Source organism: Epinephelus fuscoguttatus, linkage group LG8 (genome assembly GCF_011397635.1).
Source record: "Epinephelus fuscoguttatus linkage group LG8, E.fuscoguttatus.final_Chr_v1".
In the NCBI taxonomy this organism is placed as follows: Eukaryota; Metazoa; Chordata; class Actinopteri; order Perciformes; family Serranidae; genus Epinephelus; species Epinephelus fuscoguttatus.
Window position 1 is genome coordinate 29930858 of NC_064759.1, and position 20892 is coordinate 29951749.

The following is a 20892-nucleotide window of genomic DNA, read 5'->3' on the forward strand; positions in this document are numbered from 1 at the left end:
ACTTAAACAGGTATTGGTTTATTTTTGAGTTGGTGTTTTTTAGGTGGCTAAACACATTTTGCTGCTGCCCCTGTCCACAGCAGTACAATGCTGAGCTTCCAGGATGGTACTCCTGCCTGCTTCTGAGGTGCACCGACTGGCATTTACTGTAGGTAATACTGACTATGGATGTGTCCCTCACACAACCCCACTTCAAAAAATCCAAATACCCTTCAAGGTAAGCACAGAGTAAATCCCCCCTTCAGCAGATGAATGTAAAACAGCCTTCTGGTGTCAAACTTTGCACATACATCATTCTGCACCTAAGTGAAGTGGCAATACGTAAAGCACATTTCTGAGCAGAGGGGAGACTTAAAACTATTTCTGAAGGAGGCTGAATGCAGAAATATTTAATGTGTCAGTGAGTGTGCCAGCCCCTGCACTGCTGGGACAAACAGAGGCTTATATAGAAACTGCAATAGAAACTTTTCAACACTCCACACATTCTCACTTCTGACTCATTGGTTTTACCATCAGCACACGTGACCATATGTGTTTGTGTGTCAGGTGGATAGACTAAATAAAGAAAAAGAAAGCTTGAGAGAGAGCGTGAGAGAGTTTTACGTCCTTGGGTTTCAATCCAATACAAATAATACCTGAGACTGAACATTTTTATTACATTCACCTGTGTAAGATACACTTGCACAAGTAATAAATAGACTTACTGATATAAGAATAACCACACAAAAAAGTAACATACTTGGCAAAGGGAATAGGGAAAACAAAGTAAATGCAGGACCATTGAAACCACATGTGCACACCGAGATCTGTGAATTCTTACTCTATATTCATGACTTCCTGAAATACACAAACAGCTCAATCAGTTTATCAGCAGAGGTGTATTAGCTTTAGACTGTTTGCCGTTCAAACAGTTTACCCAAACAGTTGATCTGTCTTGTTTGATGTGCGATTTGTTTATTTCAGAGGTGGCGACCTGCTTCATTAATCCTCTCAGTCTTTATCATGCAAACGTTTCTCCAAGCACGCAGCAGCAGCAGCAGCAGCAGCAGCTGAGCATCGTCTGGGTCTTGGGAGAAGACCTGGTCTTTAAAGCTGTTAAAAGGCGCCCCATTAACACAGTAATGCAGCATCACTGATAGTCTGAATTTGGTTTCCTTTGAACTGAAGAAGTAGACAGAATCAAGGACAAAACAGTCTGACATGTCCCTAAATGATGTGTGAATTCCTTGTGCTTTTGTGACAAACGAATGTGTATATTGGGACAACAAACGGGCCATATTCGTCATCAGCATTGTGCCTATTTATTGGGGTCAACCACAGAAAACAATCAATTGTATTGTAATTGTATGTGAGTATCAGGGTTCACATATTTTGTGTCTTTATGCCAGTGTATCTGTCAATAACATAAATGAGTTTCTTCTTATTATTTGCTCTTTTTACCCTAAATATGGCAAAATCAGAGAGTAGCAATGTAAATCTCTTATGACGGTTTCTTTTTGTGCCTTGGCTGCTCTTCTGATTGGTGCTCTTCACTCTTCAGCCTCATTATTATTGGACGGGATCCTAATGATTTGTATATCTGTAGTGGTCTTTAGCCACTAAACCACAAAGACAGTGACACAGCTGAGTTTCAATCATGACAGGTTCCGTCTGTGCAGCTATTGACAGGAAATTACAGAATTGTGTTTATTATTTTTATATTTTACGTCTTATTATCAGCAAGGTACATTTACTCTCCAAGTTCTCATTTCATAGTCTGACACATTTTGTACAACATGTTATTGTAGTTAAAGCATCACAATGGCTGAGTCTCCATCTCTCTGAGATACCTCAAAATTGAAATTAGCAGCAACTTTCATATTGTTGATTTTATGCATTTTGGGGGCTAAATTTTGTGAATGTGCTAAAAGTTTTAAAAAGTTGACTAGTCTTGTGGCCAGCGCCACCTTTCAGAAATCTGAACATAAATATCATTTTCTTTTTCTGTTCAGATAGGAAGCTTATTGAGTTGTAGACATCAGTGTTCTGGGGATGACAATCACCATAAACTCTGCACTATTGACCCCCCTCAGACGCACTCTCAGCCCTGGTGGGAATGTTATTCTGATGATGTCTTTGTGAGGATGATGAGATGGAAACGATTCACGGCTGGATCGTGGAGCAGCCTCGCTCTTTATACACCTTGGCGTTGATGCTGAGGATCCCCTGCTCCTCCCCTGGAGATCAGAGGAGAATCTGATAATAGGCTGCTATGTGTGCGTCATGGCCACACCGAGCGAGCAGCGGTGAAAGCGGGAGTGCGCCTCTCCGCGCTGATCAGTCCTCCTCCACATGGCTCAGGCTATACTTTTTACTCCCTCCTCAACCAGAAACACAACATGATGTCCTGCTAGTGTGGGCTCAGTTCCGCAGGTTATTTTGCGCTCTGATTTTGCTTAAAAAATAATTTGTTCCGCTCATTTTCTTGCGTCTTGAATTTGACTTTTAAACGGAAACAAGAGGGAAATCGCTTGGTAAGTTTATATTTTAGATATATGTTTATATATGAATGTGACGTTTTTATGTCATTGCCATATAAAACATGTGTTTCATTTATTATTGTAATAAATGAGAAATTAAAACATCGTCTCCCAAAAAATGAATCTAGCCTTTGGAATAATTTAAGCCCCATTTATTCATTTTATAAGCAGATTTATTTTTTATTATCATTATTATTTTGTTGGACAGGATCGTTTACATTTATTTGTTGTCGTTTCCAACATCGATCTGTCTGATCTGAGAAACATCACAGGTTTCTTCAAACGGAAAAATAATTGGCTATTTCCCTTTTTCACGTCGGGTATCCCGGTGGGACACAGAGCCGCATCAGAATTGAATGAATGCAAATTCATTAACTCTGAATAATAATATAGGATTAACAGCACCCCGTTTATTTCTCATAAAGTAACATGTTTTTTTTTTTAATTTTTCCTCCATAAATAAATATCTGTTAAAACAAATGCACTGCTGTCATAATAACATTTCGGGTTTCGTTTTCCACAGACGTGTTATAAAACAAAAATAGCACCATTTGTTAGTTTCCACCGAAAAAATTGCGGTTTCCATCAGATTATCCCAAAATATGCCACGAATATCAAGACTCGTAGGTGAGCTTTCACTTCAGGTTTACACCACGAAACTACCGCCCCAAAAATATGTGCTCCACTTAAAGTTTGTCATATGATTTACAAGAAATTGGCTCTCACCTCCAGGCTGATCGCCTCCAATATTAAGGTATCCAAATAAAGTGAAGTCACCACTTTACCTAATTTATTTCTAATCGATTCAGGTCAGCTATATTACAGTTGTCTTATGTTTGTATGTGAACTATTGACCTTAGTCTCGTGGCGTTTCTAGCATCTGCTCATGAATTTTATATCTTAAAAAAAAGATACAAACACAGTGCCTTATTTTATTACACTGAATTTAATATAGGCCAATATTTCCGATAAACATTATTTTAAAACAGAAAATTATTAGGGCTAACAGAGGGGCAGGGACACCTATTACAAAGAATTATTTTTATGTTGCAGGAAAAGTCACTGTGTTTGCGTGTACGTGCAAGTTGCCACTTGACACTTGGTTTCAGGCCTTCTAAGTGAAGGTGAATCAGGTAGCCCACTGACTACAGATGCAGCCTGTACTCTGGGCTGATCTTCACTATAAGTTGTTTCTGTCTCTTTATCTCAGACTTCAGTTTAGAAGAAGTTTATCCCAGAAGACACCTGGCATAAAACTGTCCTCCTGAGGGGGAAGAAGACCCCCGAAAAAGAGCAACTGAGATCAAAGAAGGAAATCAAGCACTGTGAGCAGAGACCAGAGAAGCAGTCATGCTCGGCGGTGAGGGGGAGAGCAGTACATTCACTGCTACCAAGGACGCAGCGGATGAGAGGCGCAAGTCTCCGGCTGTGGATGGAGACGACCCGACAGCCGGCAGCAGGTACACGGAGCACGAGATGGGTGCTGACCGGTACTACATCCCTCCTGCGGTTTCTAAACAAAGCCCAGACACACTGAACCCCTGCTCTTTTATCCCTTACACCCCCAGTGGGACGGTTTACACCCCGTCCAGCGCCGGCAGGTACCCGTCATCTCTACACCTGGGCTCCGTGTTGCCTCCCGCGGGGTTTCCTCCCTCCACCACTGGCCGCGGTCACTTCAGCCCGGCTTACCAGCTCGGCCAGAGCCCCGGCTGTATATATCCGCCCTACACTAGCTCAGGGTCGGCTCTCAGCAACATAACTCTACCCACCGCCGGCCCGGGGATGAGGGCCCAGGTGTACCTGTGCAACCGGCCGCTGTGGCTCAAGTTCCACCGGCACCAGACCGAGATGATCATCACCAAGCAGGGCAGGTGAGATGGAGAGGATACTTCACCCAGACACAGTTATTGTGATTTTCATATATATATATATATATATATATATATATATATATATATATATATATATTTTTTTTTTTTTTTTTCATTTATTTTTTTTTCATTGTTCTGTAATAGGCTCTTTCAGTGCCGTCTATAATCATTTTGATTTTATTTTGTGTTTGTAGAAGGATGTTCCCGTTCCTCAGTTTTAACATCGCTGGCCTCAACCTGACAGCGCACTACAACGTGTTTGTGGAGGTGGTGCTGGCAGATCCAAACCACTGGAGATTTCAAGGTGGCAAATGGGTCACCTGTGGGAAGGCGGACAACAGCAGCCAAGGTACTGCGACTGATTGATATTTGACAATTTTAACTTTTCATTTTGATGGATGCTGAGTCGGTATTGGGATTAAAATTGAAGGGGTAACCATATCCCGTCGATTAAAAATGAATATAACTGAAATTTACAATGGTAAGATTTTCTATTTGCAAGAATAAAACATTTTTTTGTAAAAATAAGGCTTGTTTTAGAAGTCTTAAAACTATACCCTTAGAAATTTAGATGTGCCATTTGTTTTTGTTTTCAATGCATAGATTACTAAATGGTATACTTGATTTTAGCTCCTGCAGTTTGATATTGAAAAAAATATATTTTTAATTTTATTTCAGGGAACAAAGTCTACATCCACCCAGAGTCTCCAAATACAGGGGCCCACTGGATGAGACAAGAAATCTCCTTCAGCAAACTGAAACTCACGAACAACAAAGGAACCAATCACAATACTCCACAGGTATGTTAAACTAATAAATTATTAAGCCTGATCTTTAACATTCGGCGAAGATTTAAATAAATTGCATTAGTACATTTTTTTTGCATTTAAGTGTCATAAATTGTTTCAGAACCGCTATGTATTTCTATAGCTAGCAGTAAAATAACTACCCCAGTAAATAATGCGTATAGACAAGGTTAAAGCGCACCAGTCATAGTTTTTACGTAAATCTTTTAAAACATATATATATATATATATACATATATGTATAAAGAATAAAATAAATATATTTTACTCACTTTGAAAGGAAATCGCTTTACTTCATTAGGCCAAACCACTCTAAAAAAAACCTTATTTTTTATTCATTTTGTTTTTATTTATTTGCACAAATTGTAGTAACTGTAGTGATTTAACAATCTTGTGATCTTCATATGCAGATGATTGTCTTGCAATCGCTGCATAAGTACCAGCCCAGGCTGCACATCGTTGAGGTGACTGAGGATGGTGTGGAGGACATTAACAATGATCTTAAGACTCAGAGCTTCACATTTCCAGAGACCCAATACATAGCTGTGACTGCCTACCAGAACACTGATGTAAGCATGAAACATGAAACCTTCCTCTTTCCTTCTCTTCTATAATATGGCTTTTGAGCTGAACACTGTTTTTATGATTATACACTCAGACCAATACCCCTGGTGTGTAAGAATGAAGTAGCATTTTCTAATTTTACTCTATCTGCTATTTCCTTGCTAAGTTTGATATGCATGGGTAACTTCATGATGCTTCTTTATATTTGTTCTCTCTTTATCTTCACATATTAATATGAAGCTCTTTCATTTTCCTTTGTTTTAGATTACACAGCTGAAAATTGATCACAACCCTTTTGCCAAAGGATTCAGAGATAATTATGATTCGTGAGTATTTTACTTCATTGCCATGCATTGCTCACCAGTTATAAAGTGCATAAATAATACAGATATACACTGAATTATGTTTTAGTACATCAGCTGTCTCAATCTGTTGTCATTGTCTCTGTAAATATACCAATTTAGGATGTGTTGTTTCATATGCATGTGCTAACTCAGTTTGAAACATGTTTTCACCATGATTTTTTTTCACCCAGATACTGCCCTTCCTTGACGTCAAGTTCATATGTACCTGTATTTTCCAGGATGTACACAGCTCCAGAGAATGACCGCCTAACCCCCTCTCCTACTGACTCTCCCCGTGCCCACCAGATTGTCCCCGGGGCCCGCTACGCCATGCAGCCCCTCTTTCAGGACCAATTTGTCAACAACCTTCCCCAGAATCGTTTCTACAACAGCGAGAGAGCAGTGCCGCAGACTAACAGCCTCCTCTCACCTCAGACAGAAGACGGAGCTTCACAGAGGTGGTTTGTCACCTCCATGCAGCAAGGGGGAAACGGCACCAGCACCAGCAACAAACTAGATCTGACACCCTATGAAGGGGAATACTCAAGCTCCCTCCTACCTTATGGTATCAAATCCCTGTCCATGCCAACATCTCACGCTCTCAGCTACTACCCAGACTCTCCTTTCACCACCATGTCTGCAGGGTGGGGGTCCAGAGCATCATACCAGAGAAAGGTTACTCCCAGCCTGCCTTGGTCTCCCAGGCCCAGTCCGACTGCTGGTTTCCCAGAAGACTCAAACAAAGTTAAAGCACAAATAGAAGAGGAGGTGGTCGGCAGTGGAAGCCTGATCTCTTCCTGGACAGAGACACAGCCATCAGCTCTGTCCCTAGACAAGGCTGATTCTTATTCCACGGCCTGCAAACGAAGGCGTTTGTCTCTCAATGGTCCCAGCACAGAGGACTCACCCTCTGACATCAAGTGTGAGGACTTGGCCTCTGCCGCCACTGATAGCTCCTATAGCAAAGAAGCCCCCTCATCCAAAGGCATGGCAGCTTACTATTCCTTTTACACAAACCCTTGAATGCTTTGTTTCTCTTTTTGCCATTTTGGTTGTTCTTCACCTGCCACCATGAATGAAGAGTTTGCTTTTTTGTCATGTGCACACCCTGATTTTGTCTTGGTGGTGATAAATGTGGTAGTATATTTTTTCCTTTTGTGGTGACACAGGAACTATAAAAGACACAAATAATAAAATAATAATGACATTAAAGGTCAGGGGGCATGTAAGACACAATAAACATCAGCATCCTGAGATGCTGTCATAATTTCTGTCTTCAATACATCTATTTTCCTGGAATATTTATTTATTCCGCCACCCTTTTTATGTAACTGTATTTGAAATTTTGAAAGTGCCAAAGCATTTGTTTAAGTTGCTCCACTTTTTTTTTTTTAAGCAGTGTTCTGTATGTTTCATTGTGCATACATTACTGTATCTGCCTTTACACTGAGGTTATGTGTTTACAGATTATTTATTGAAAGCCTGTTGATATGAAATTGGTGCACTCATAAATGTTATGATAATATGCTGTATATACCTTCATTGCTATGTTAAAATATTTGATAATAAAAAGGCATATGTGTTCTATTGAGTATCTGGGTGGTCATTTCAAGTTACAACACCTCTGTCCCTGTTTACCTTATATATGATGATACTGTTTACATTTAATATATAAATTTGTTTTTGACATATGAATGTACCAGTTCATGATTGACTGTAATTACCAGCAGGGTCATGTCTGATGCTCATAGGCTTTACAATTTAATTGGTTCATTGCATATAAGAACCACCACATAGGAATGTGATGGAGGATGAAGTACCTTAAAATCAGCTGACCCACCTTTAAGACTTTTTTCCCCTTTTGATTAATAAAGGCTACTACAAGTGCAACGCCAAAACCGATTCATGTCATGTTAAGACTGGGCTGCTCAGGGGACAGAAAGCAAATAAAACACAACTTCCTGCCCATCCAAAAGCGCCATTTGTTTCTGTGGACTCTGTCGCACTCTAGTGGAATTTTATTGCACTCACAGTTAAACGAATGACTACAGCAGCCTGTTGAGTTGAGTGGATACTGACCTCATGTGACTTAAGGTTTAATTACACTTCCATTTTATCCCATGGTTGGACCATGAAAGCCAAAAAGTGAAGAGCTGGACCCTTTCTCCTTTTTTATTTAGTTAGTTATCAATTAAACATATACAAAATAACTTACATAAGTGATACCAATCAGTCATAATAAAACAAGCAAACAGGAACATATATGCCAGGGGACAGTATACATATACATATACAACTACACAGCCAGATGACAATATTCATTCATACAAATACATTAAAAGAGGCCCACAAATTCATAGTCTAAATATCCGTCTTGTTTTTGGAGAAAATGTTTTTTTTTTTAATGTATTGCTTGGTTTAACTTCCAAATATAATAAATGATGAGTTACATCTATTAAAATTGGAGTTTGTGAATTTTGCCAAAATATATAGGTTAATAATATACTGTTGTTTGAGTTTATTGCCATTACATTTATTGAAACAGAACAAAATAGTCTCTAGGCAAAAAGTGAAATCACAGTCAATGTTATCAATAACAAATCCACTCAAGTCTTTCCAAAGCCTTTTAGTATGGGCACAGTGCCAGAATAGATGAAGAAGTGTTGCTGTGGGCCTGCTGTACAGACTATTTTGATGGATCACATTTCTTTCCTGGCCATGGGAACCTGTAGATTTGACGCACAGGTTGAATACTATAGGCTTATATGTCCGTCATTATGATATACTGCACCACAAATATACACAATTCTAATGCTGAAAACAAAATTGAATATAAATGGAAATATCAGGATAAAGTAACAATAACAAAACAAAAAAAAAAACACGCACGTAGTTGGTCATATCTCAGAAATATTGTAACGTTAGTCTCGGAGGAAAACGGCTTATTTCTCTTTTCGCTTGTTTGGGTGTTTTTGCTGAAACCTGGCAACCCGTCCAGGAGGCAGCCAGCAGAGAGTCAACGAAGAGTTGACAGGAACAACATCACTGCTGTGTGCTGCACACATTATTTATGGATTACCTCACTAACAAGAAAACCCTCCGTTAACTGCGCTAGCGAGTGACAGCAAATTCACAAGCTCGGGGCTACACCAGCGACATGAACCGTCTGTGTAAGTCGGAATACTTGTTACTCATTGTTTACTGTGAGTTTATCAACTGTGCTAGCTAAGTTGGCTAGCGGCGCTGTTAGCTTGCTAGCAGATCCGCTAGCGTATGCACTGACGTTAGCCAACGCAGATGCTAGCGTCATGTTGTTTATATCTTTTTGAATAACACCCAGCTAGCAAGGAATGTTGTGTATTGCGGTTAACACCAGCCCTTTTATCAAGCGGAATAGTTTGCAGCTAACGTTATCTAAGGTCAGTTGACTGGTGAATGATTACATTAATCAGAAATGTAACAGAGCGTTATCGCGGACTGTTCATTAACACAACACACCGCCGTCGGTGTGAGCTAGCGAAAATGGTAAACACCACACAACATGGGGAAAGGCCTGCATGAAGGAGTTTAGTGACAAGTGGCACGCTACGCAGACAAACTGTTATGTTTTTATAGCCTTAGCTGCTTTTGTTCTACAGCTCGATGTTGGCTGGCGCTGTCATGGAGGAGTGTTGTTAACAATTGTCGGACGGTAATTAAACAGTTATAATGTGGAGCGTAACCTCATCGAGTAGTATGTGTCACCATTTATGAGATATCGAACTCTGTTCAAAGAGCAGGCGTTTACAAGTGTTCACCAAGGTGAGACATAGTTTGTCTTGCTCTCTGACTGTGTGTGGTTTTGAGGGTGTCTGTCCTCACATGGCACAAGCTTGACACAGATGTAGTGCAGCAAGTCACGTTAACGTGTCATCTGTCTTCAGTGATGTATAATCAATATGCAAACAAATGTTAGTGGTATGTGTAAGATATGGTGTTAACGGTATTTGAATGCATGGGTTCTGTTTTGCAAGGGTGGCTGCAGATTGTCCTGTCCTAATAATGGCAGCTGACCAGCATTTCAGTAAGTGTACAGTAAGTAGTTATTTAGAATGGCAGGATAAAGAGTTAATGGTCAGGCATGCATGTAGATTGATCATTACAAGTGGGTTACAAAGAGTGAGGAGGAGTCAAAGTCCCATCCCACGAAGGTCTAGCCTTTGCTCCATTGCCTCCATTCCACAATGGATGTTTTCATGGAGGGTGTGACTCATCAGTCTTTCTAAAAAACTGAATAAGTGAAAGTATGTTAAATTATGTGTGCACTTCATAACTTTGCTAAACTTACTTTTACCACATATGTACGCTGTTGCCAGTTTGTACACCCAGCTAAAACGTAAGTGCTGCAGTTAATCTTACTTTTGTTATACTGACAGGTGTTTCTATTATTTTGTTAACCCCATTTATATCAGTGAGGGTAGGCAAAATAATAGAAACACCTCTGTCCATGATGCAGTGCAGTTCAGCAGCACCACAGATTACATTCTCCAAAAGTATTGTCAAATTGAACCAACACTTCTCTAAAACATTGTGGGAAATACAAACTGAACATTATAACCATCATAAAGATAGGGTTTATTGAATGACTCTAGACTGCATTAGTTTTAACCAGGTATATTGAATGAAGCGGTAACTGAGTGTACCTATTATTTTGGTAAATTTAAATAAGTAAACTTATAACATGAGTCTCTCTTTCTGCATGTATGCATGTATAGGGTTTTTACTTTAGTAGTGTTTGAATATAACATTAAAAATTCCCCAAATCACAATAAATAATAATTTGTAATGGAAAACAGTTATAAAATTTTCCTTTTTCCATTTCTATTTCTGTCACACACAGTTGCTTATGTAGTTTAAGTTGATATTTTGTAACGATTAGATTAGATTAGATTAGTTCATCCACAGTCTTGACTCTCTAAGCTGCGGAAAATAATCAACTGTCCTGCAAATGGAATGTTGAAATTTGCATACCATTTCCTTTGTCATTGTTGCTAACCTATGGAGAGTTAGGCATATGCTATGTATACTTAGAAGGTTTTCAGGAAGCATTTTTTTCCCTCTACTGTGTGCACAAGTTGCTTACACCAAGACATTATTGTGCTGAAGGATTTGCAGGGTGGTGAGAATTGAGTATGAATTATTTCTAGCATCATGAAGTAGAATATGTTGTGCTGACGGAGATAATGTGTTTTGTCGATTTGTGCTGTAGCTCACCAAAAAACCCATACAAGCATTGCACTGCACAAACAGTCACGACCATATGGTGCTCTGGTGGAAGCGAAATGCTGACTTGCTGCGTGTTGTTCAGTTGAGAATATCTTGCTTCACAATGACTCCTGGCCTCAGTGGGATGGGCAGCATTGGCACAGTGAGGCGGAAGCTCCTGGTGATGCTAGAGGAAGTCTTGTTTTTCTCTCTGTGTGAGCTTTGTTGGCACCATGTTTAGTTATGCAAAACAAAAAATAAAAAGAGAAACACAAGGAGGTGGTTTACAGTGCTGTGGTGATGCTGACACAGGGGCTTGTGGCAGAGCAGTCTGGGCAACCTTGGAGATGCACCTCTCGTCCTTGTGATTCAGACGGAGTGGAAGTGATTAATACTCACCATTTTTTAGTTGACAAGGCCTTGTTGGATTCGGACACATCCATAAAGGAATTAAACTTCTGTTTTTCTTCTTCTTCAGGACATTCAGTATGCTGGCCTATTGGACTTGAACAGGTTGAAGACGACTAAAGAGGCTGCCGTGTCAGTCAGAGCTTGAACCTACAGTAGGGGAAGAGATGGGAAACACAGCGACAAAGTTCCGCAAGGCTCTCATCAATGGGGATGAGATGCTGGCCTGCCAACTGTACGAGAGTAACCCGCAGTTCAAGGAGGCTCTGGATCCCAACGCTACATATGGAGAGTCCTACCAGCACAACACTCCACTACACTATGCTGCCCGGCACGCTATGACACGCCTACTCAGGTTAGGATATGGTTCTGACAAAATCAGACAATCATGCAGACAGATATAATGTACACACTTGCAGTCAGTGGCTGCTGTCAGAAGGAGAAAAAGGATATCTCAGGGCTGACAGATGAGGGACTCATTTGCTATGCTCTAGATTTTTGATATGCTGCAGTTTATTAATTAATTACATTAGCAAGTGTCCTTTGAGCACTTCTGTTATTCTGCAGCACTCTGTTGCTAATCAGCTGGTCCCATCTAGTACTGTACTGTTGCATTGTCGGAGAAGATTTTTCATGTTTTGTCTCTATACGTCTTTGTCCCATCTGTCTCTCCACATAGCCATCTGTTCACAGCTCTCAGGAATGCAACATGCTGGGACGAAATAGGATGGGGCTCCAAGAGCTTCCCATCCCACAAGCTACCAACCTTGCATGTGTTCATCTTTACTCCTCTCAGGCCCTGTTGTTTTTTCCGCTAATAGATGTTTGCTCAAAAAGTAGCAAAGTCAAGCGGAATCAAAACATACTGAATACTAAATAGTTAGCTGGTGAAATATAAATTCTGGATTCTGCATGAAGCATCATAATTAAGAATCTTCGACTAATTAACTAATGGAATAGTTAACCTGAGGTGTAATGTGTCTTTCTGCATGCATCTCTGCTGTTTTAATCTCTAGATTTTATTTAAAATACTGTTAAGTTCACAACTTAAAATGCACTAGAATGTACAGTTGCACCAAAACTAAAATCAGTTGATCATGCACAACAGGAATAATTGATATTTGTCAATTTCACCCTTGTTTAGTTTGTTTGTCTCTGTCTTACTCTCTTAGGTCTTTTCTCCTAAGCAAAGATGGTAATCCCAACAAGCGTAATGTGCACAATGAGACATCTCTGCACCTTCTTTGCATGGGGCCTCAGATCCTGACCTCAGAGGGGGCACTGCAACCTCGGATCTCACGGCCATATGAAGACAAACAGCGTCGGGCTGAATGTCTACAAATCATCCTGTCATGGACCGGAGCAAAGCTGGACCACGGAGAGTATGAAAGCGCTGATATCAATGCCACTGACAACAAGAAAAACACCTGCCTGCACTATGCTGCTGCCTCAGGCATGAAGACTTGTGTTGAGGTGAGATTCCAAAGTCCTGTGGACATTTTTGAGCACAGGCTCATGTAAAATATTCTCAGATATGACATTTTAGGTATAGGTCAGAGGCTCCATAGATGGAAATTGAAGAGCCTCACTAATACAGGGAGTAATTTGAGTGGAAGAAAGATAAAAGGGGCCAGAGTAACCGTGATGTTAACACAAATTATTCAGTGTCTGCCCTTTTGTTTTATGAATATTTGTAGAATAATGGCTGATGTTTGGCCTTGTGCTCACATCCATTATATTAAGTCTGATTAAACCAGCCCCTTGTGAGTTTTGGGAAGATTTTGTGCAGCACAGAACATCATATATAGTCACGTATGAATTAAGCGATGACTGTGTGTCTCAGTATCTGCATTTATAAAGACCTGAGTTTAGTTTCTGTGATTCATAACTTTTACATTTTTTGCTGCTGATTTTTTTCTTTTTTCCCCTGTATTTTATTTTCCCCAAAAATCGCACAAAGGCGTATATAGCACAATGCAATTTGCACCTCATGCAAAACCAAATGTTAAAGTTGGGAGGCAGGTAGTTCTGGTGTGACAGAAAAAGAGAAACCTACATAGGACTTTGGAAAATTAAGCAAAAAGGAAAGTGGAAAAGAATTTAGTGAACAAATGTTTGGGAAGCTGAAATTACATATTCATACCAGAGAGAAGAACATATTCAATTTTCTTAAAGTGGCTCAGCCATTGCCACTGTAAAAAAAAAAGTTCTTTCAATTTTGCTCAGAAGCACCTTAGTAACAATCAAAAGGAGACTTTCTCTCTGCTGGTACTTTTAATAAATGCTGCAATTGTTAAAGTGAAAATTTATGTCACACAAGTGCAGTCCACCTGTGGGTCGTGAAACTGAAAAAAAATGGTAATAGTCATGAACACTATAGATCAGAATAATTAGGATTAGCATTTCTGCTATAATTGTGTAGCCCTTCCCTTAACTACTATCACAGAGTTAGGGATACTCAACTGTTTTTGTCATTTAAGCTGTTACAAACTGCATGTATTAGCCAGTAAACTTTAGTATATGTCACTGCATATAGAGTGTGCCCCACTATTCAAAGCAAAATTTTCCTCTTGTTTCCACTTGCTCAGTTCCTGGTTCAGAGAGAAGCGGACCTGTTTGCAGAGAACGAAGACCGCGAGACTCCATGTGACTGTGCAGAGAAGCAGCACCACAAGGAGTTGGCCCTGTGCCTGGAGTCGCAGATGGTCTTCTCTCTTGCCCCCGAGGCCGAGGGCATAGAGGCGGAGTACGCAGCCCTTGACCGAAGAGAGGTACAGAATAACATACCAAGAGGCAGAGGGTACACAGCTTTCAGCTTGTCACCCTCAACTGGTGTCACTTAAAACGTTACATGTACCAAACTTGTTGAGAAATGTAATGACAGACATTTGTTGATTTTATTGCTGTTTCAGACAAAACTTGATTATGTTTTGCTGGAATTTAGCTGGCCAGCCGCCTTCTTCACATTGCAAATGCTTTGGTTAGACACACACATGCACACACACAAATTAATCACACAAAAAAGTTTGTCATAAGGCATGTGACTCCTATCACCATCACGCTGTTAGCTCATTGGGTTTTGCTCAGTCATGTATCAGTAATCGTCAGTATCTTTTCCTTTTAATAACTCTTTTCTCTCCCTCCCCTTTGCCCCATCTTTCTTTCTACCCCTCCCTCCCCCCCTTCCTTGATCTCACCCTCTGCTCTTTCATTACTTTTCTCTGCCAAAATGCCCCATTCTTTTTTTCTCCTTACCTTCCTTTATTCCACTCTTTCTTATTCTCCTCTTGTCATTATCTTCTTTTCTCCTCCCTTGTCTCTGTCCTCTCCTCTCCCATACCCTCCCCTCTAGCTGTATGAGGGCTTGCGGCCTCAGGATCTACGGAGGCTGAAGGACATGCTGATCGTGGAGACAGCCGACATGCTGCAGGCCCCTCTCTTCACTGCAGAGGCACTGCTACGTGCCCATGGTACCATCAACCTCTAACACACATACACATACGCAGAGTATCTGCTTGTCTTTAAAATTGTTGGCACTGACAGTGACCTGGTAGCCTAGTGGTTAAAACAAACACCATATAGACACAACATCCCCACTGTTGCATCTCATATTCTTTTCCCTGTCTCCCCACAATTCCTGTGTGCATCTACACTGACACTATCTAACAAAGGTTAAGATGCCAAAAAGAAAAAAAGTACTGATTGACATTAAAATGAGTGTTAACTAAGTTTGAACTGTGACTGGTAATGATCAGGATACTTTTAAAACTAGATCATAACTGGATTACTCACATCCATAGACATACTCATTGTTTCCCCTGTGTGGTTCCTGTAGTTGCCATGGTCACACAGAGAGCACACACAAGAAAGCCTAAAAAGTTCAATATTTTGGTGGCAGCATCAAATAGCCAAACACTAACACAAGATCTGCTGCTGCCTTCTGTCCTTTTGCTGCCTCAATGAAAACACAATTCCTGTTTAAATCTTTAAACAACAGAAAGAAGGAAGTATGCATCTACTACCAGCTCAGCTAGCACCATTGAGCTTGCTAACATTACAGCCATTAATGTATACATTTCACACTGTCATGAGCACGAGCCTCTCGTCCATGAATAGATGCATGCTTCCTTCTGTGCAGTGATACAGTTGGCGGGTGTAGCTCGGTAGACAAAATAGTTCCTACATGAAACTGTTCACAACAAGGTCGATGGACTGTCTTCAGTAACTGGGTTGTGATTTCTGTAAAGAGACATTGTTATTGAGTTTTTCAAACGTATTTTTTTGCGCTTTCAGCACCGCAAGCCGAGTGCCATCTAGTTTCATTATATTGGAGAAAAGGCAGAAATCTCTACTACTGATATCTTCACCACGCTACAGCTCACTTGAAAACAATCTACACTGATAAATGGCACTACAGATAAGAGTAAAAATATATATATTTAAGAATGAAGAACTAGATATGACCTGTTTTCTGTGACTTTTTTCTAAAGATATTTTGGGGGCAAGCAAGTCCCATTCCCAGTGTGCAAGCTAATATTTGAATGTATATGTGTCAGTGTCAGTGCTATGGACATATGTTGGTATGTTGCTGGCAATTGGCTTCATATGTGTTTTATCAAGCCTCGATGACTGACTAGGTCAAGAGTAACCTACATACAGGGTGACTCATCATGCATGCTACATTTTGCAGTAAGGAAAGGACATGGACTGAAGTGTTTTTTCACTGTCTGTACAGCCCAAGGATGTAAACGAAAGTATTTGAAAATCCAGACTCTGGTCTGAATCTCTTAAGTTCTCTTTGTGCAAGTCCTCCATTGCTGCATTACACTTTCTCCCTGACTACCACACTGGAGAAGATGACTAACAAAGGACAGTTTTTTAGGGCGCAGCTCAACCATTATGAACCACCCCTCCTGAATATTATAATTCATATGGCAGTACACAGACTGCTTTTTAAACAGATATGGTTTCATACATCTTGAACCATTTTTCTACTTTGTACCCCTTGTTTCCACAAAGAGCTCGCCCTTGTTACACAAACTGTACTTCATTGTTTACTTGTAAAGAAAATACTGTTAAATTTTCCCCATGCTTTATTTGTGTTGGGATTAGAGAGGCCGTAGCTCCTATAAACTTCATGCTACACTCCAGTGATTCCCTCGCAGTGAAATTGGCAAGATGTGAACAGCCTTTGTTATCTAAAAGAATTTCACTTGTATTGCTCTCAGTGGAGAGCGTCAATGTCACGTGCTTAAAATGCTATTTTAGTGGGCCTGTCCTTTCCACCAAATAAGGGAGTAAAAACACTGATACTTAAAAAAAATTAGGTCACGTAGACATTTGACATTTACTATGAAGAACATTGTCCACTACAGAGACAAGTTTGTCATATAATAATATAATAACACAGAGGCCTTTTGTTTGCTTATATTGCTGTTGCAAACACAGGTTTGCAATATGATGAGAAAAGAGTTGGATCTTCGATATTTGCACTTTCTGTTTATTTTAGGGCTTTGTTTTCTTCCATTCTGTTCCTGCTACTAACTACTCCTTGCTTGAGCTACATCATATATCACTGCAATTATATATACTTGTTAATGTACATTTCCAAACAAACCCTTAATAGGTAGCATAATTTCTGTTTATTACAAATAAACAATGGCATGCTGACATTGAGGTTGTTAAGTAATGACAGAGTAAAAGTAAAATGTTAGTAAAGCAAAGCAATAACATATATTAATGGTTTGCTTTAAAGCAGATGGTTTGTCTTTGCAGTGTGGATTTAATGCCAGCAGGAATATCAAGTATGAGATTAGAGTCTAGAGTGTAAAATTTTAGTTGCCTTATTAAATCTACTGGTGTGTGAAGTAATGGTAGCTTAAGGTTAATGCCAAGTCAAACATGTGTAACACATTCATGGACAGACATTATGCACACGTCCACACAGTTAAGGTCAAGTGCAATGCAATACAGTACACATGATTCTGTTCAGTCAATATCAAGTGCCTAATGACATATGCATCCAAGAGACATATGTTACTAATGGGCTAAATCAGTGAAAGCCCTTTTATCTGGGGAGTGTATTAATTTGATTTTGCCACATTCTTAATGCCCACAGATATCAGTCTCTTTCTCTGAATTACTTCACTGATGCTCTTCGCTTGGCCAAGTACTGAGCAACAGTGTCACGGTTTGGATTTGATTTGTAGCCTTGAGCCACCAATTCTTGTACTAGCTTCACTTAACCTAGCTAAGATAATGCATATGAGGAACTTCAAATGTCTAAAACAAACTTATTTGATCTGAAGCCTTTTGAAAAGCATTACCCCACTTAATTTAACTTGGCTGAGATTATGCTAGTAGGGGACTTCAAAAAATGTGTCACAGTTCGGGGTTGATTTTCAGTCTTTAAATACCCCCTTCCCTAATTCAGTTGGCTCAGTGTCTGGCTGTTGAGCTGTGTGTGCTACATATTAGACATACTTTTGGGAGCTTAGAGGGGAGAGTGACCCTAGATTCTTGCTATATTTATTCACCTCTATCATGGGAATCCTGTCTGTTAAGTAGGGATGAAACATTTCAGGATTTCTGTTAATCTCCAGGAGAACGATTTTTGATTTCTTATTTATCATCACTTTCTTGTAAGAACTTTAACACATTTCCACACTTCCTAGCTTTTCCTCATTATTCTCTTTTTTTTTTTTTAGTTTTCTTATCACAATTCTTGGTGTTTTCCTGCTGAGCTGCCAGCCTGTCCATCTGTCTGTCCTCCTGACAATTTGTATTTCCCAGCTCATTTTTGATATTTAACACTAAATGTGAAGACTTTAATTTCAAACTCCTTTAAATGGCCAAAAGCTGCAAGATAGAGTCATACTCATTGATGAGTTTTAATTGAATGGAGATGGGGGAAATTGTTGCAATATTCATTATCTAAACGAGGCCATTTAGAGTCAGAGGCATTTGATTGGTGCTGAAACGTGTCTCGAGGCTGATAATGGCCTAATTGCACAGTTGACCGGGTCGTGTTCCTTATTTTAGGAGGGGAACTTTTCCATCAGAGAATATTTGGACACAGGAACAGTCCACAAGTCATTCAATATTTATACTGAAAAGCTCTCCAACCTGTTCCCAAGCTAATGTGAGATTGAACAGCTATTCTAAAACAGAAAACCAGATGGCAGCAGGTCTATGTTGTTGGCTGTTTGAAAGGCTTAGGTGGTAGTGTTGCCACTGGAGTGGGATTTGTGTGGGCTTTGGTGGATTCAGCACTGTGCTTACTGCTTCTTACAAACATAAGACTGGATGGACTGAAAAAAAAATGTTTTTATGTGAATACACTTTGTGTGAATGAAGGGAGAATTTAGATGAGAACAAGTCTTGTTTCATCAGGATGAATGGGAATTCTTGCAGGTCTTGTCTTTCATGATTATCCATGCCTTCATTCATGAGGATTTATAGAATATGATCGCAAAATACACTGTGCTTTGGTTTTTCATGCTCTTGTCATCACCTCTGTGGTTCTAAATTAGAGCTGCTTTGTGTAACTGGGACTGGTCTGTTTGTTTATCACATAGTTTAAAAAAAAGTATGTGCTGTCGTTAAAATTAATTGCCGTTGGGTACTTTTGTTTCTTTTAAAAGGACAACTCAACTGGCCATTCAAACTTTTTTATAAGCACTGGCCTTTTACTACATTGATGTAGTAATTTCCCTCTCCCCCTCTCTCAGCTTAATTATTTTGACTGTCATCCCAAACTTTTTCTTCATGCCTCATTGTCATGTGCTCATAACAAAACTATTATGTTTCTCATTTACTTTGATTATTCTTCTCCGTTTGGTTTTATGTGCTTGCATTTCTCTTTCTTAATTATGTCTTTTCTTTTTTGTGCATCAGATTGGGACAGAGAGAAGCTCCTAGAGGCCTGGATGAGCAATGCGGAGGAATGCTGCCAGCGCTCAGGGGTCCAGATGCACAACCCGCCTCCAAGTGGCTATAATGCCTGGGACACCCTGCCCTCACCCCGGACACCACGCACCACCCGCTCCTCCATCACCTCCCCAGACCAAATAAGCCTCATGCCTGCTGACGAGGAGTCCTCTCTGGTGAGACACGCCTGCGAGTTCCCTCTCACCAAAAAGATGTTTCACAGCTGCCTTCAAACTCCCTTCTTTTTGTTTTCATATATTTGAGGTTAAAAAGTTAAAAAAAACTTTGAATGGCAGTTGCAGATATGGTACATATAGATAAGAACATCATTATAGTGGAGTTTATCATTTATTTATTTTACATTTTCGTTTTATTTTTGAAATGCAGTGTTGACACATTCTTTGTCAATGCAAATGAATAAGCAGTGAGGGAGAGAGAAAGAAAACAAACTAAACAAAAAAAGAAAAAAGTAAGAAGAAAGAATCTTGGATCATAAATAAAGCCTCTCACCCTCATTTTCATTTAGATTGACTTATATTCTATTTCTTTCTATTACAAAGGACGGCTGTGAAAAAGGAGCCATAACAAAACTATATACAACCAGAGAGGTAGAGATAAAGGCTAAAATACAATAAAATAAAATAAATAAAATGTTTGTAGCAGTTTGGCTTCACAAAATTGCACGTTACAATGAAATATCTGGACATATAAGAACACAGCAGAGGTAAAAGAAAAACATTGAGCATGTTCCATCAAGTAGTTATTTCAACAAAGTCAGGTCTCAGAGGGAGATATATTGCACCCATTTTTTCCCAGAGTTGTATGGAAATGTCCATCTTTAGTTGCAAAGCGAAAGTAACCTTTTTCATCATGTAAACCTCCTTTGTTACATCTATTCAGTCATTTGCAGTAGGACCAACATGCATCACCCATATTCTGGTCAAGGCCTTTTCCCCTGATGCCAGCAACCAGTACCTTTTACTTAAGGGGCTATAGCCTAAATGTATAACTTTGAAACCTAATGGTATATGCATAAAAATGGATTGTCTTGCCTTGTGTATTTCTTTCCATTTCTTTCTGTATATTTTGGGAAGTTTATCGTTTAAATGTACTTATCAGTGCAGAGTCATCAGTTGAAATTAAACCACAAGACGAGCAGCCCCAGGGAGCAGCATGTTTTCCTGGCCAAGCTCCTGCAGTAGCA

The 20892-nt window shown here is 39.7% G+C and overlaps 2 protein-coding genes across 5 annotated transcripts in view; both read left to right on the top strand.

Annotated features, from left to right (window-relative positions):
* The first annotated feature begins 2293 nt into the window (after nucleotides 1-2293).
* Nucleotides 2294-7638, top strand: eomesb (eomesodermin homolog b). 3 transcript variants are annotated; one of them, XM_049584820.1, is made up of 8 exons: nucleotides 2294-2513; nucleotides 3730-3979; nucleotides 4088-4393; nucleotides 4588-4742; nucleotides 5072-5193; nucleotides 5610-5768; nucleotides 6028-6089; nucleotides 6299-7638. In XM_049584820.1, the coding sequence occupies exons 2-8, from the start codon at nucleotides 3870-3872 to the stop codon at nucleotides 7128-7130; spliced, it is 1746 nt and encodes a 581-aa protein (XP_049440777.1). In that variant the 5' UTR covers nucleotides 2294-2513; nucleotides 3730-3869; the 3' UTR covers nucleotides 7131-7638. The 3 variants fall into 3 exon arrangements, with proteins under 3 accessions (XP_049440777.1, XP_049440775.1, XP_049440776.1); XM_049584818.1 differs by having other exon boundaries at nucleotides 3730-4393; XM_049584819.1 differs by having other exon boundaries at nucleotides 3730-4393; nucleotides 6347-7638.
* A 1461-nt stretch (nucleotides 7639-9099) lies between these two features.
* The window catches only part of LOC125892933 (ankyrin repeat and IBR domain-containing protein 1-like), a 38722-nt gene continuing 26929 nt past the window's right edge, over nucleotides 9100-20892 (top strand). The window contains exons 1-6 of one of the 2 annotated variants that reach the window (XM_049583288.1): nucleotides 9100-9277; nucleotides 11830-12114; nucleotides 12932-13232; nucleotides 14348-14530; nucleotides 15112-15229; nucleotides 19656-19864. In XM_049583288.1, the coding sequence (XP_049439245.1) occupies nucleotides 11927-12114; nucleotides 12932-13232; nucleotides 14348-14530; nucleotides 15112-15229; nucleotides 19656-19864 (999 nt within the window). In that variant the 5' untranslated portion in view covers nucleotides 9100-9277; nucleotides 11830-11926. Of the gene's footprint in view, nucleotides 9278-9390; nucleotides 9527-11829; nucleotides 12115-12931; nucleotides 13233-14347; nucleotides 14531-15111; nucleotides 15230-19655; nucleotides 19865-20892 lie in introns of those variants that run through there. The other variant, XM_049583289.1, reaches the window with a different exon arrangement.

Coding starts and splice junctions, on each gene's coding strand:
- eomesb (XM_049584818.1), top strand. CDS start 3,870: ATGCTCGGCGGTGAGGGGGAGAGCAGTACATTCACTGCTACCAAGGAC. Junction 4,743..5,071: donor GGCGGACAACAGCAGCCAAG/GTACTGCGACTG, acceptor ATTTTATTTCAG/GGAACAAAGTCTACATCCAC. Junction 5,769..6,027: donor CTGCCTACCAGAACACTGAT/GTAAGCATGAAA, acceptor CCTTTGTTTTAG/ATTACACAGCTGAAAATTGA.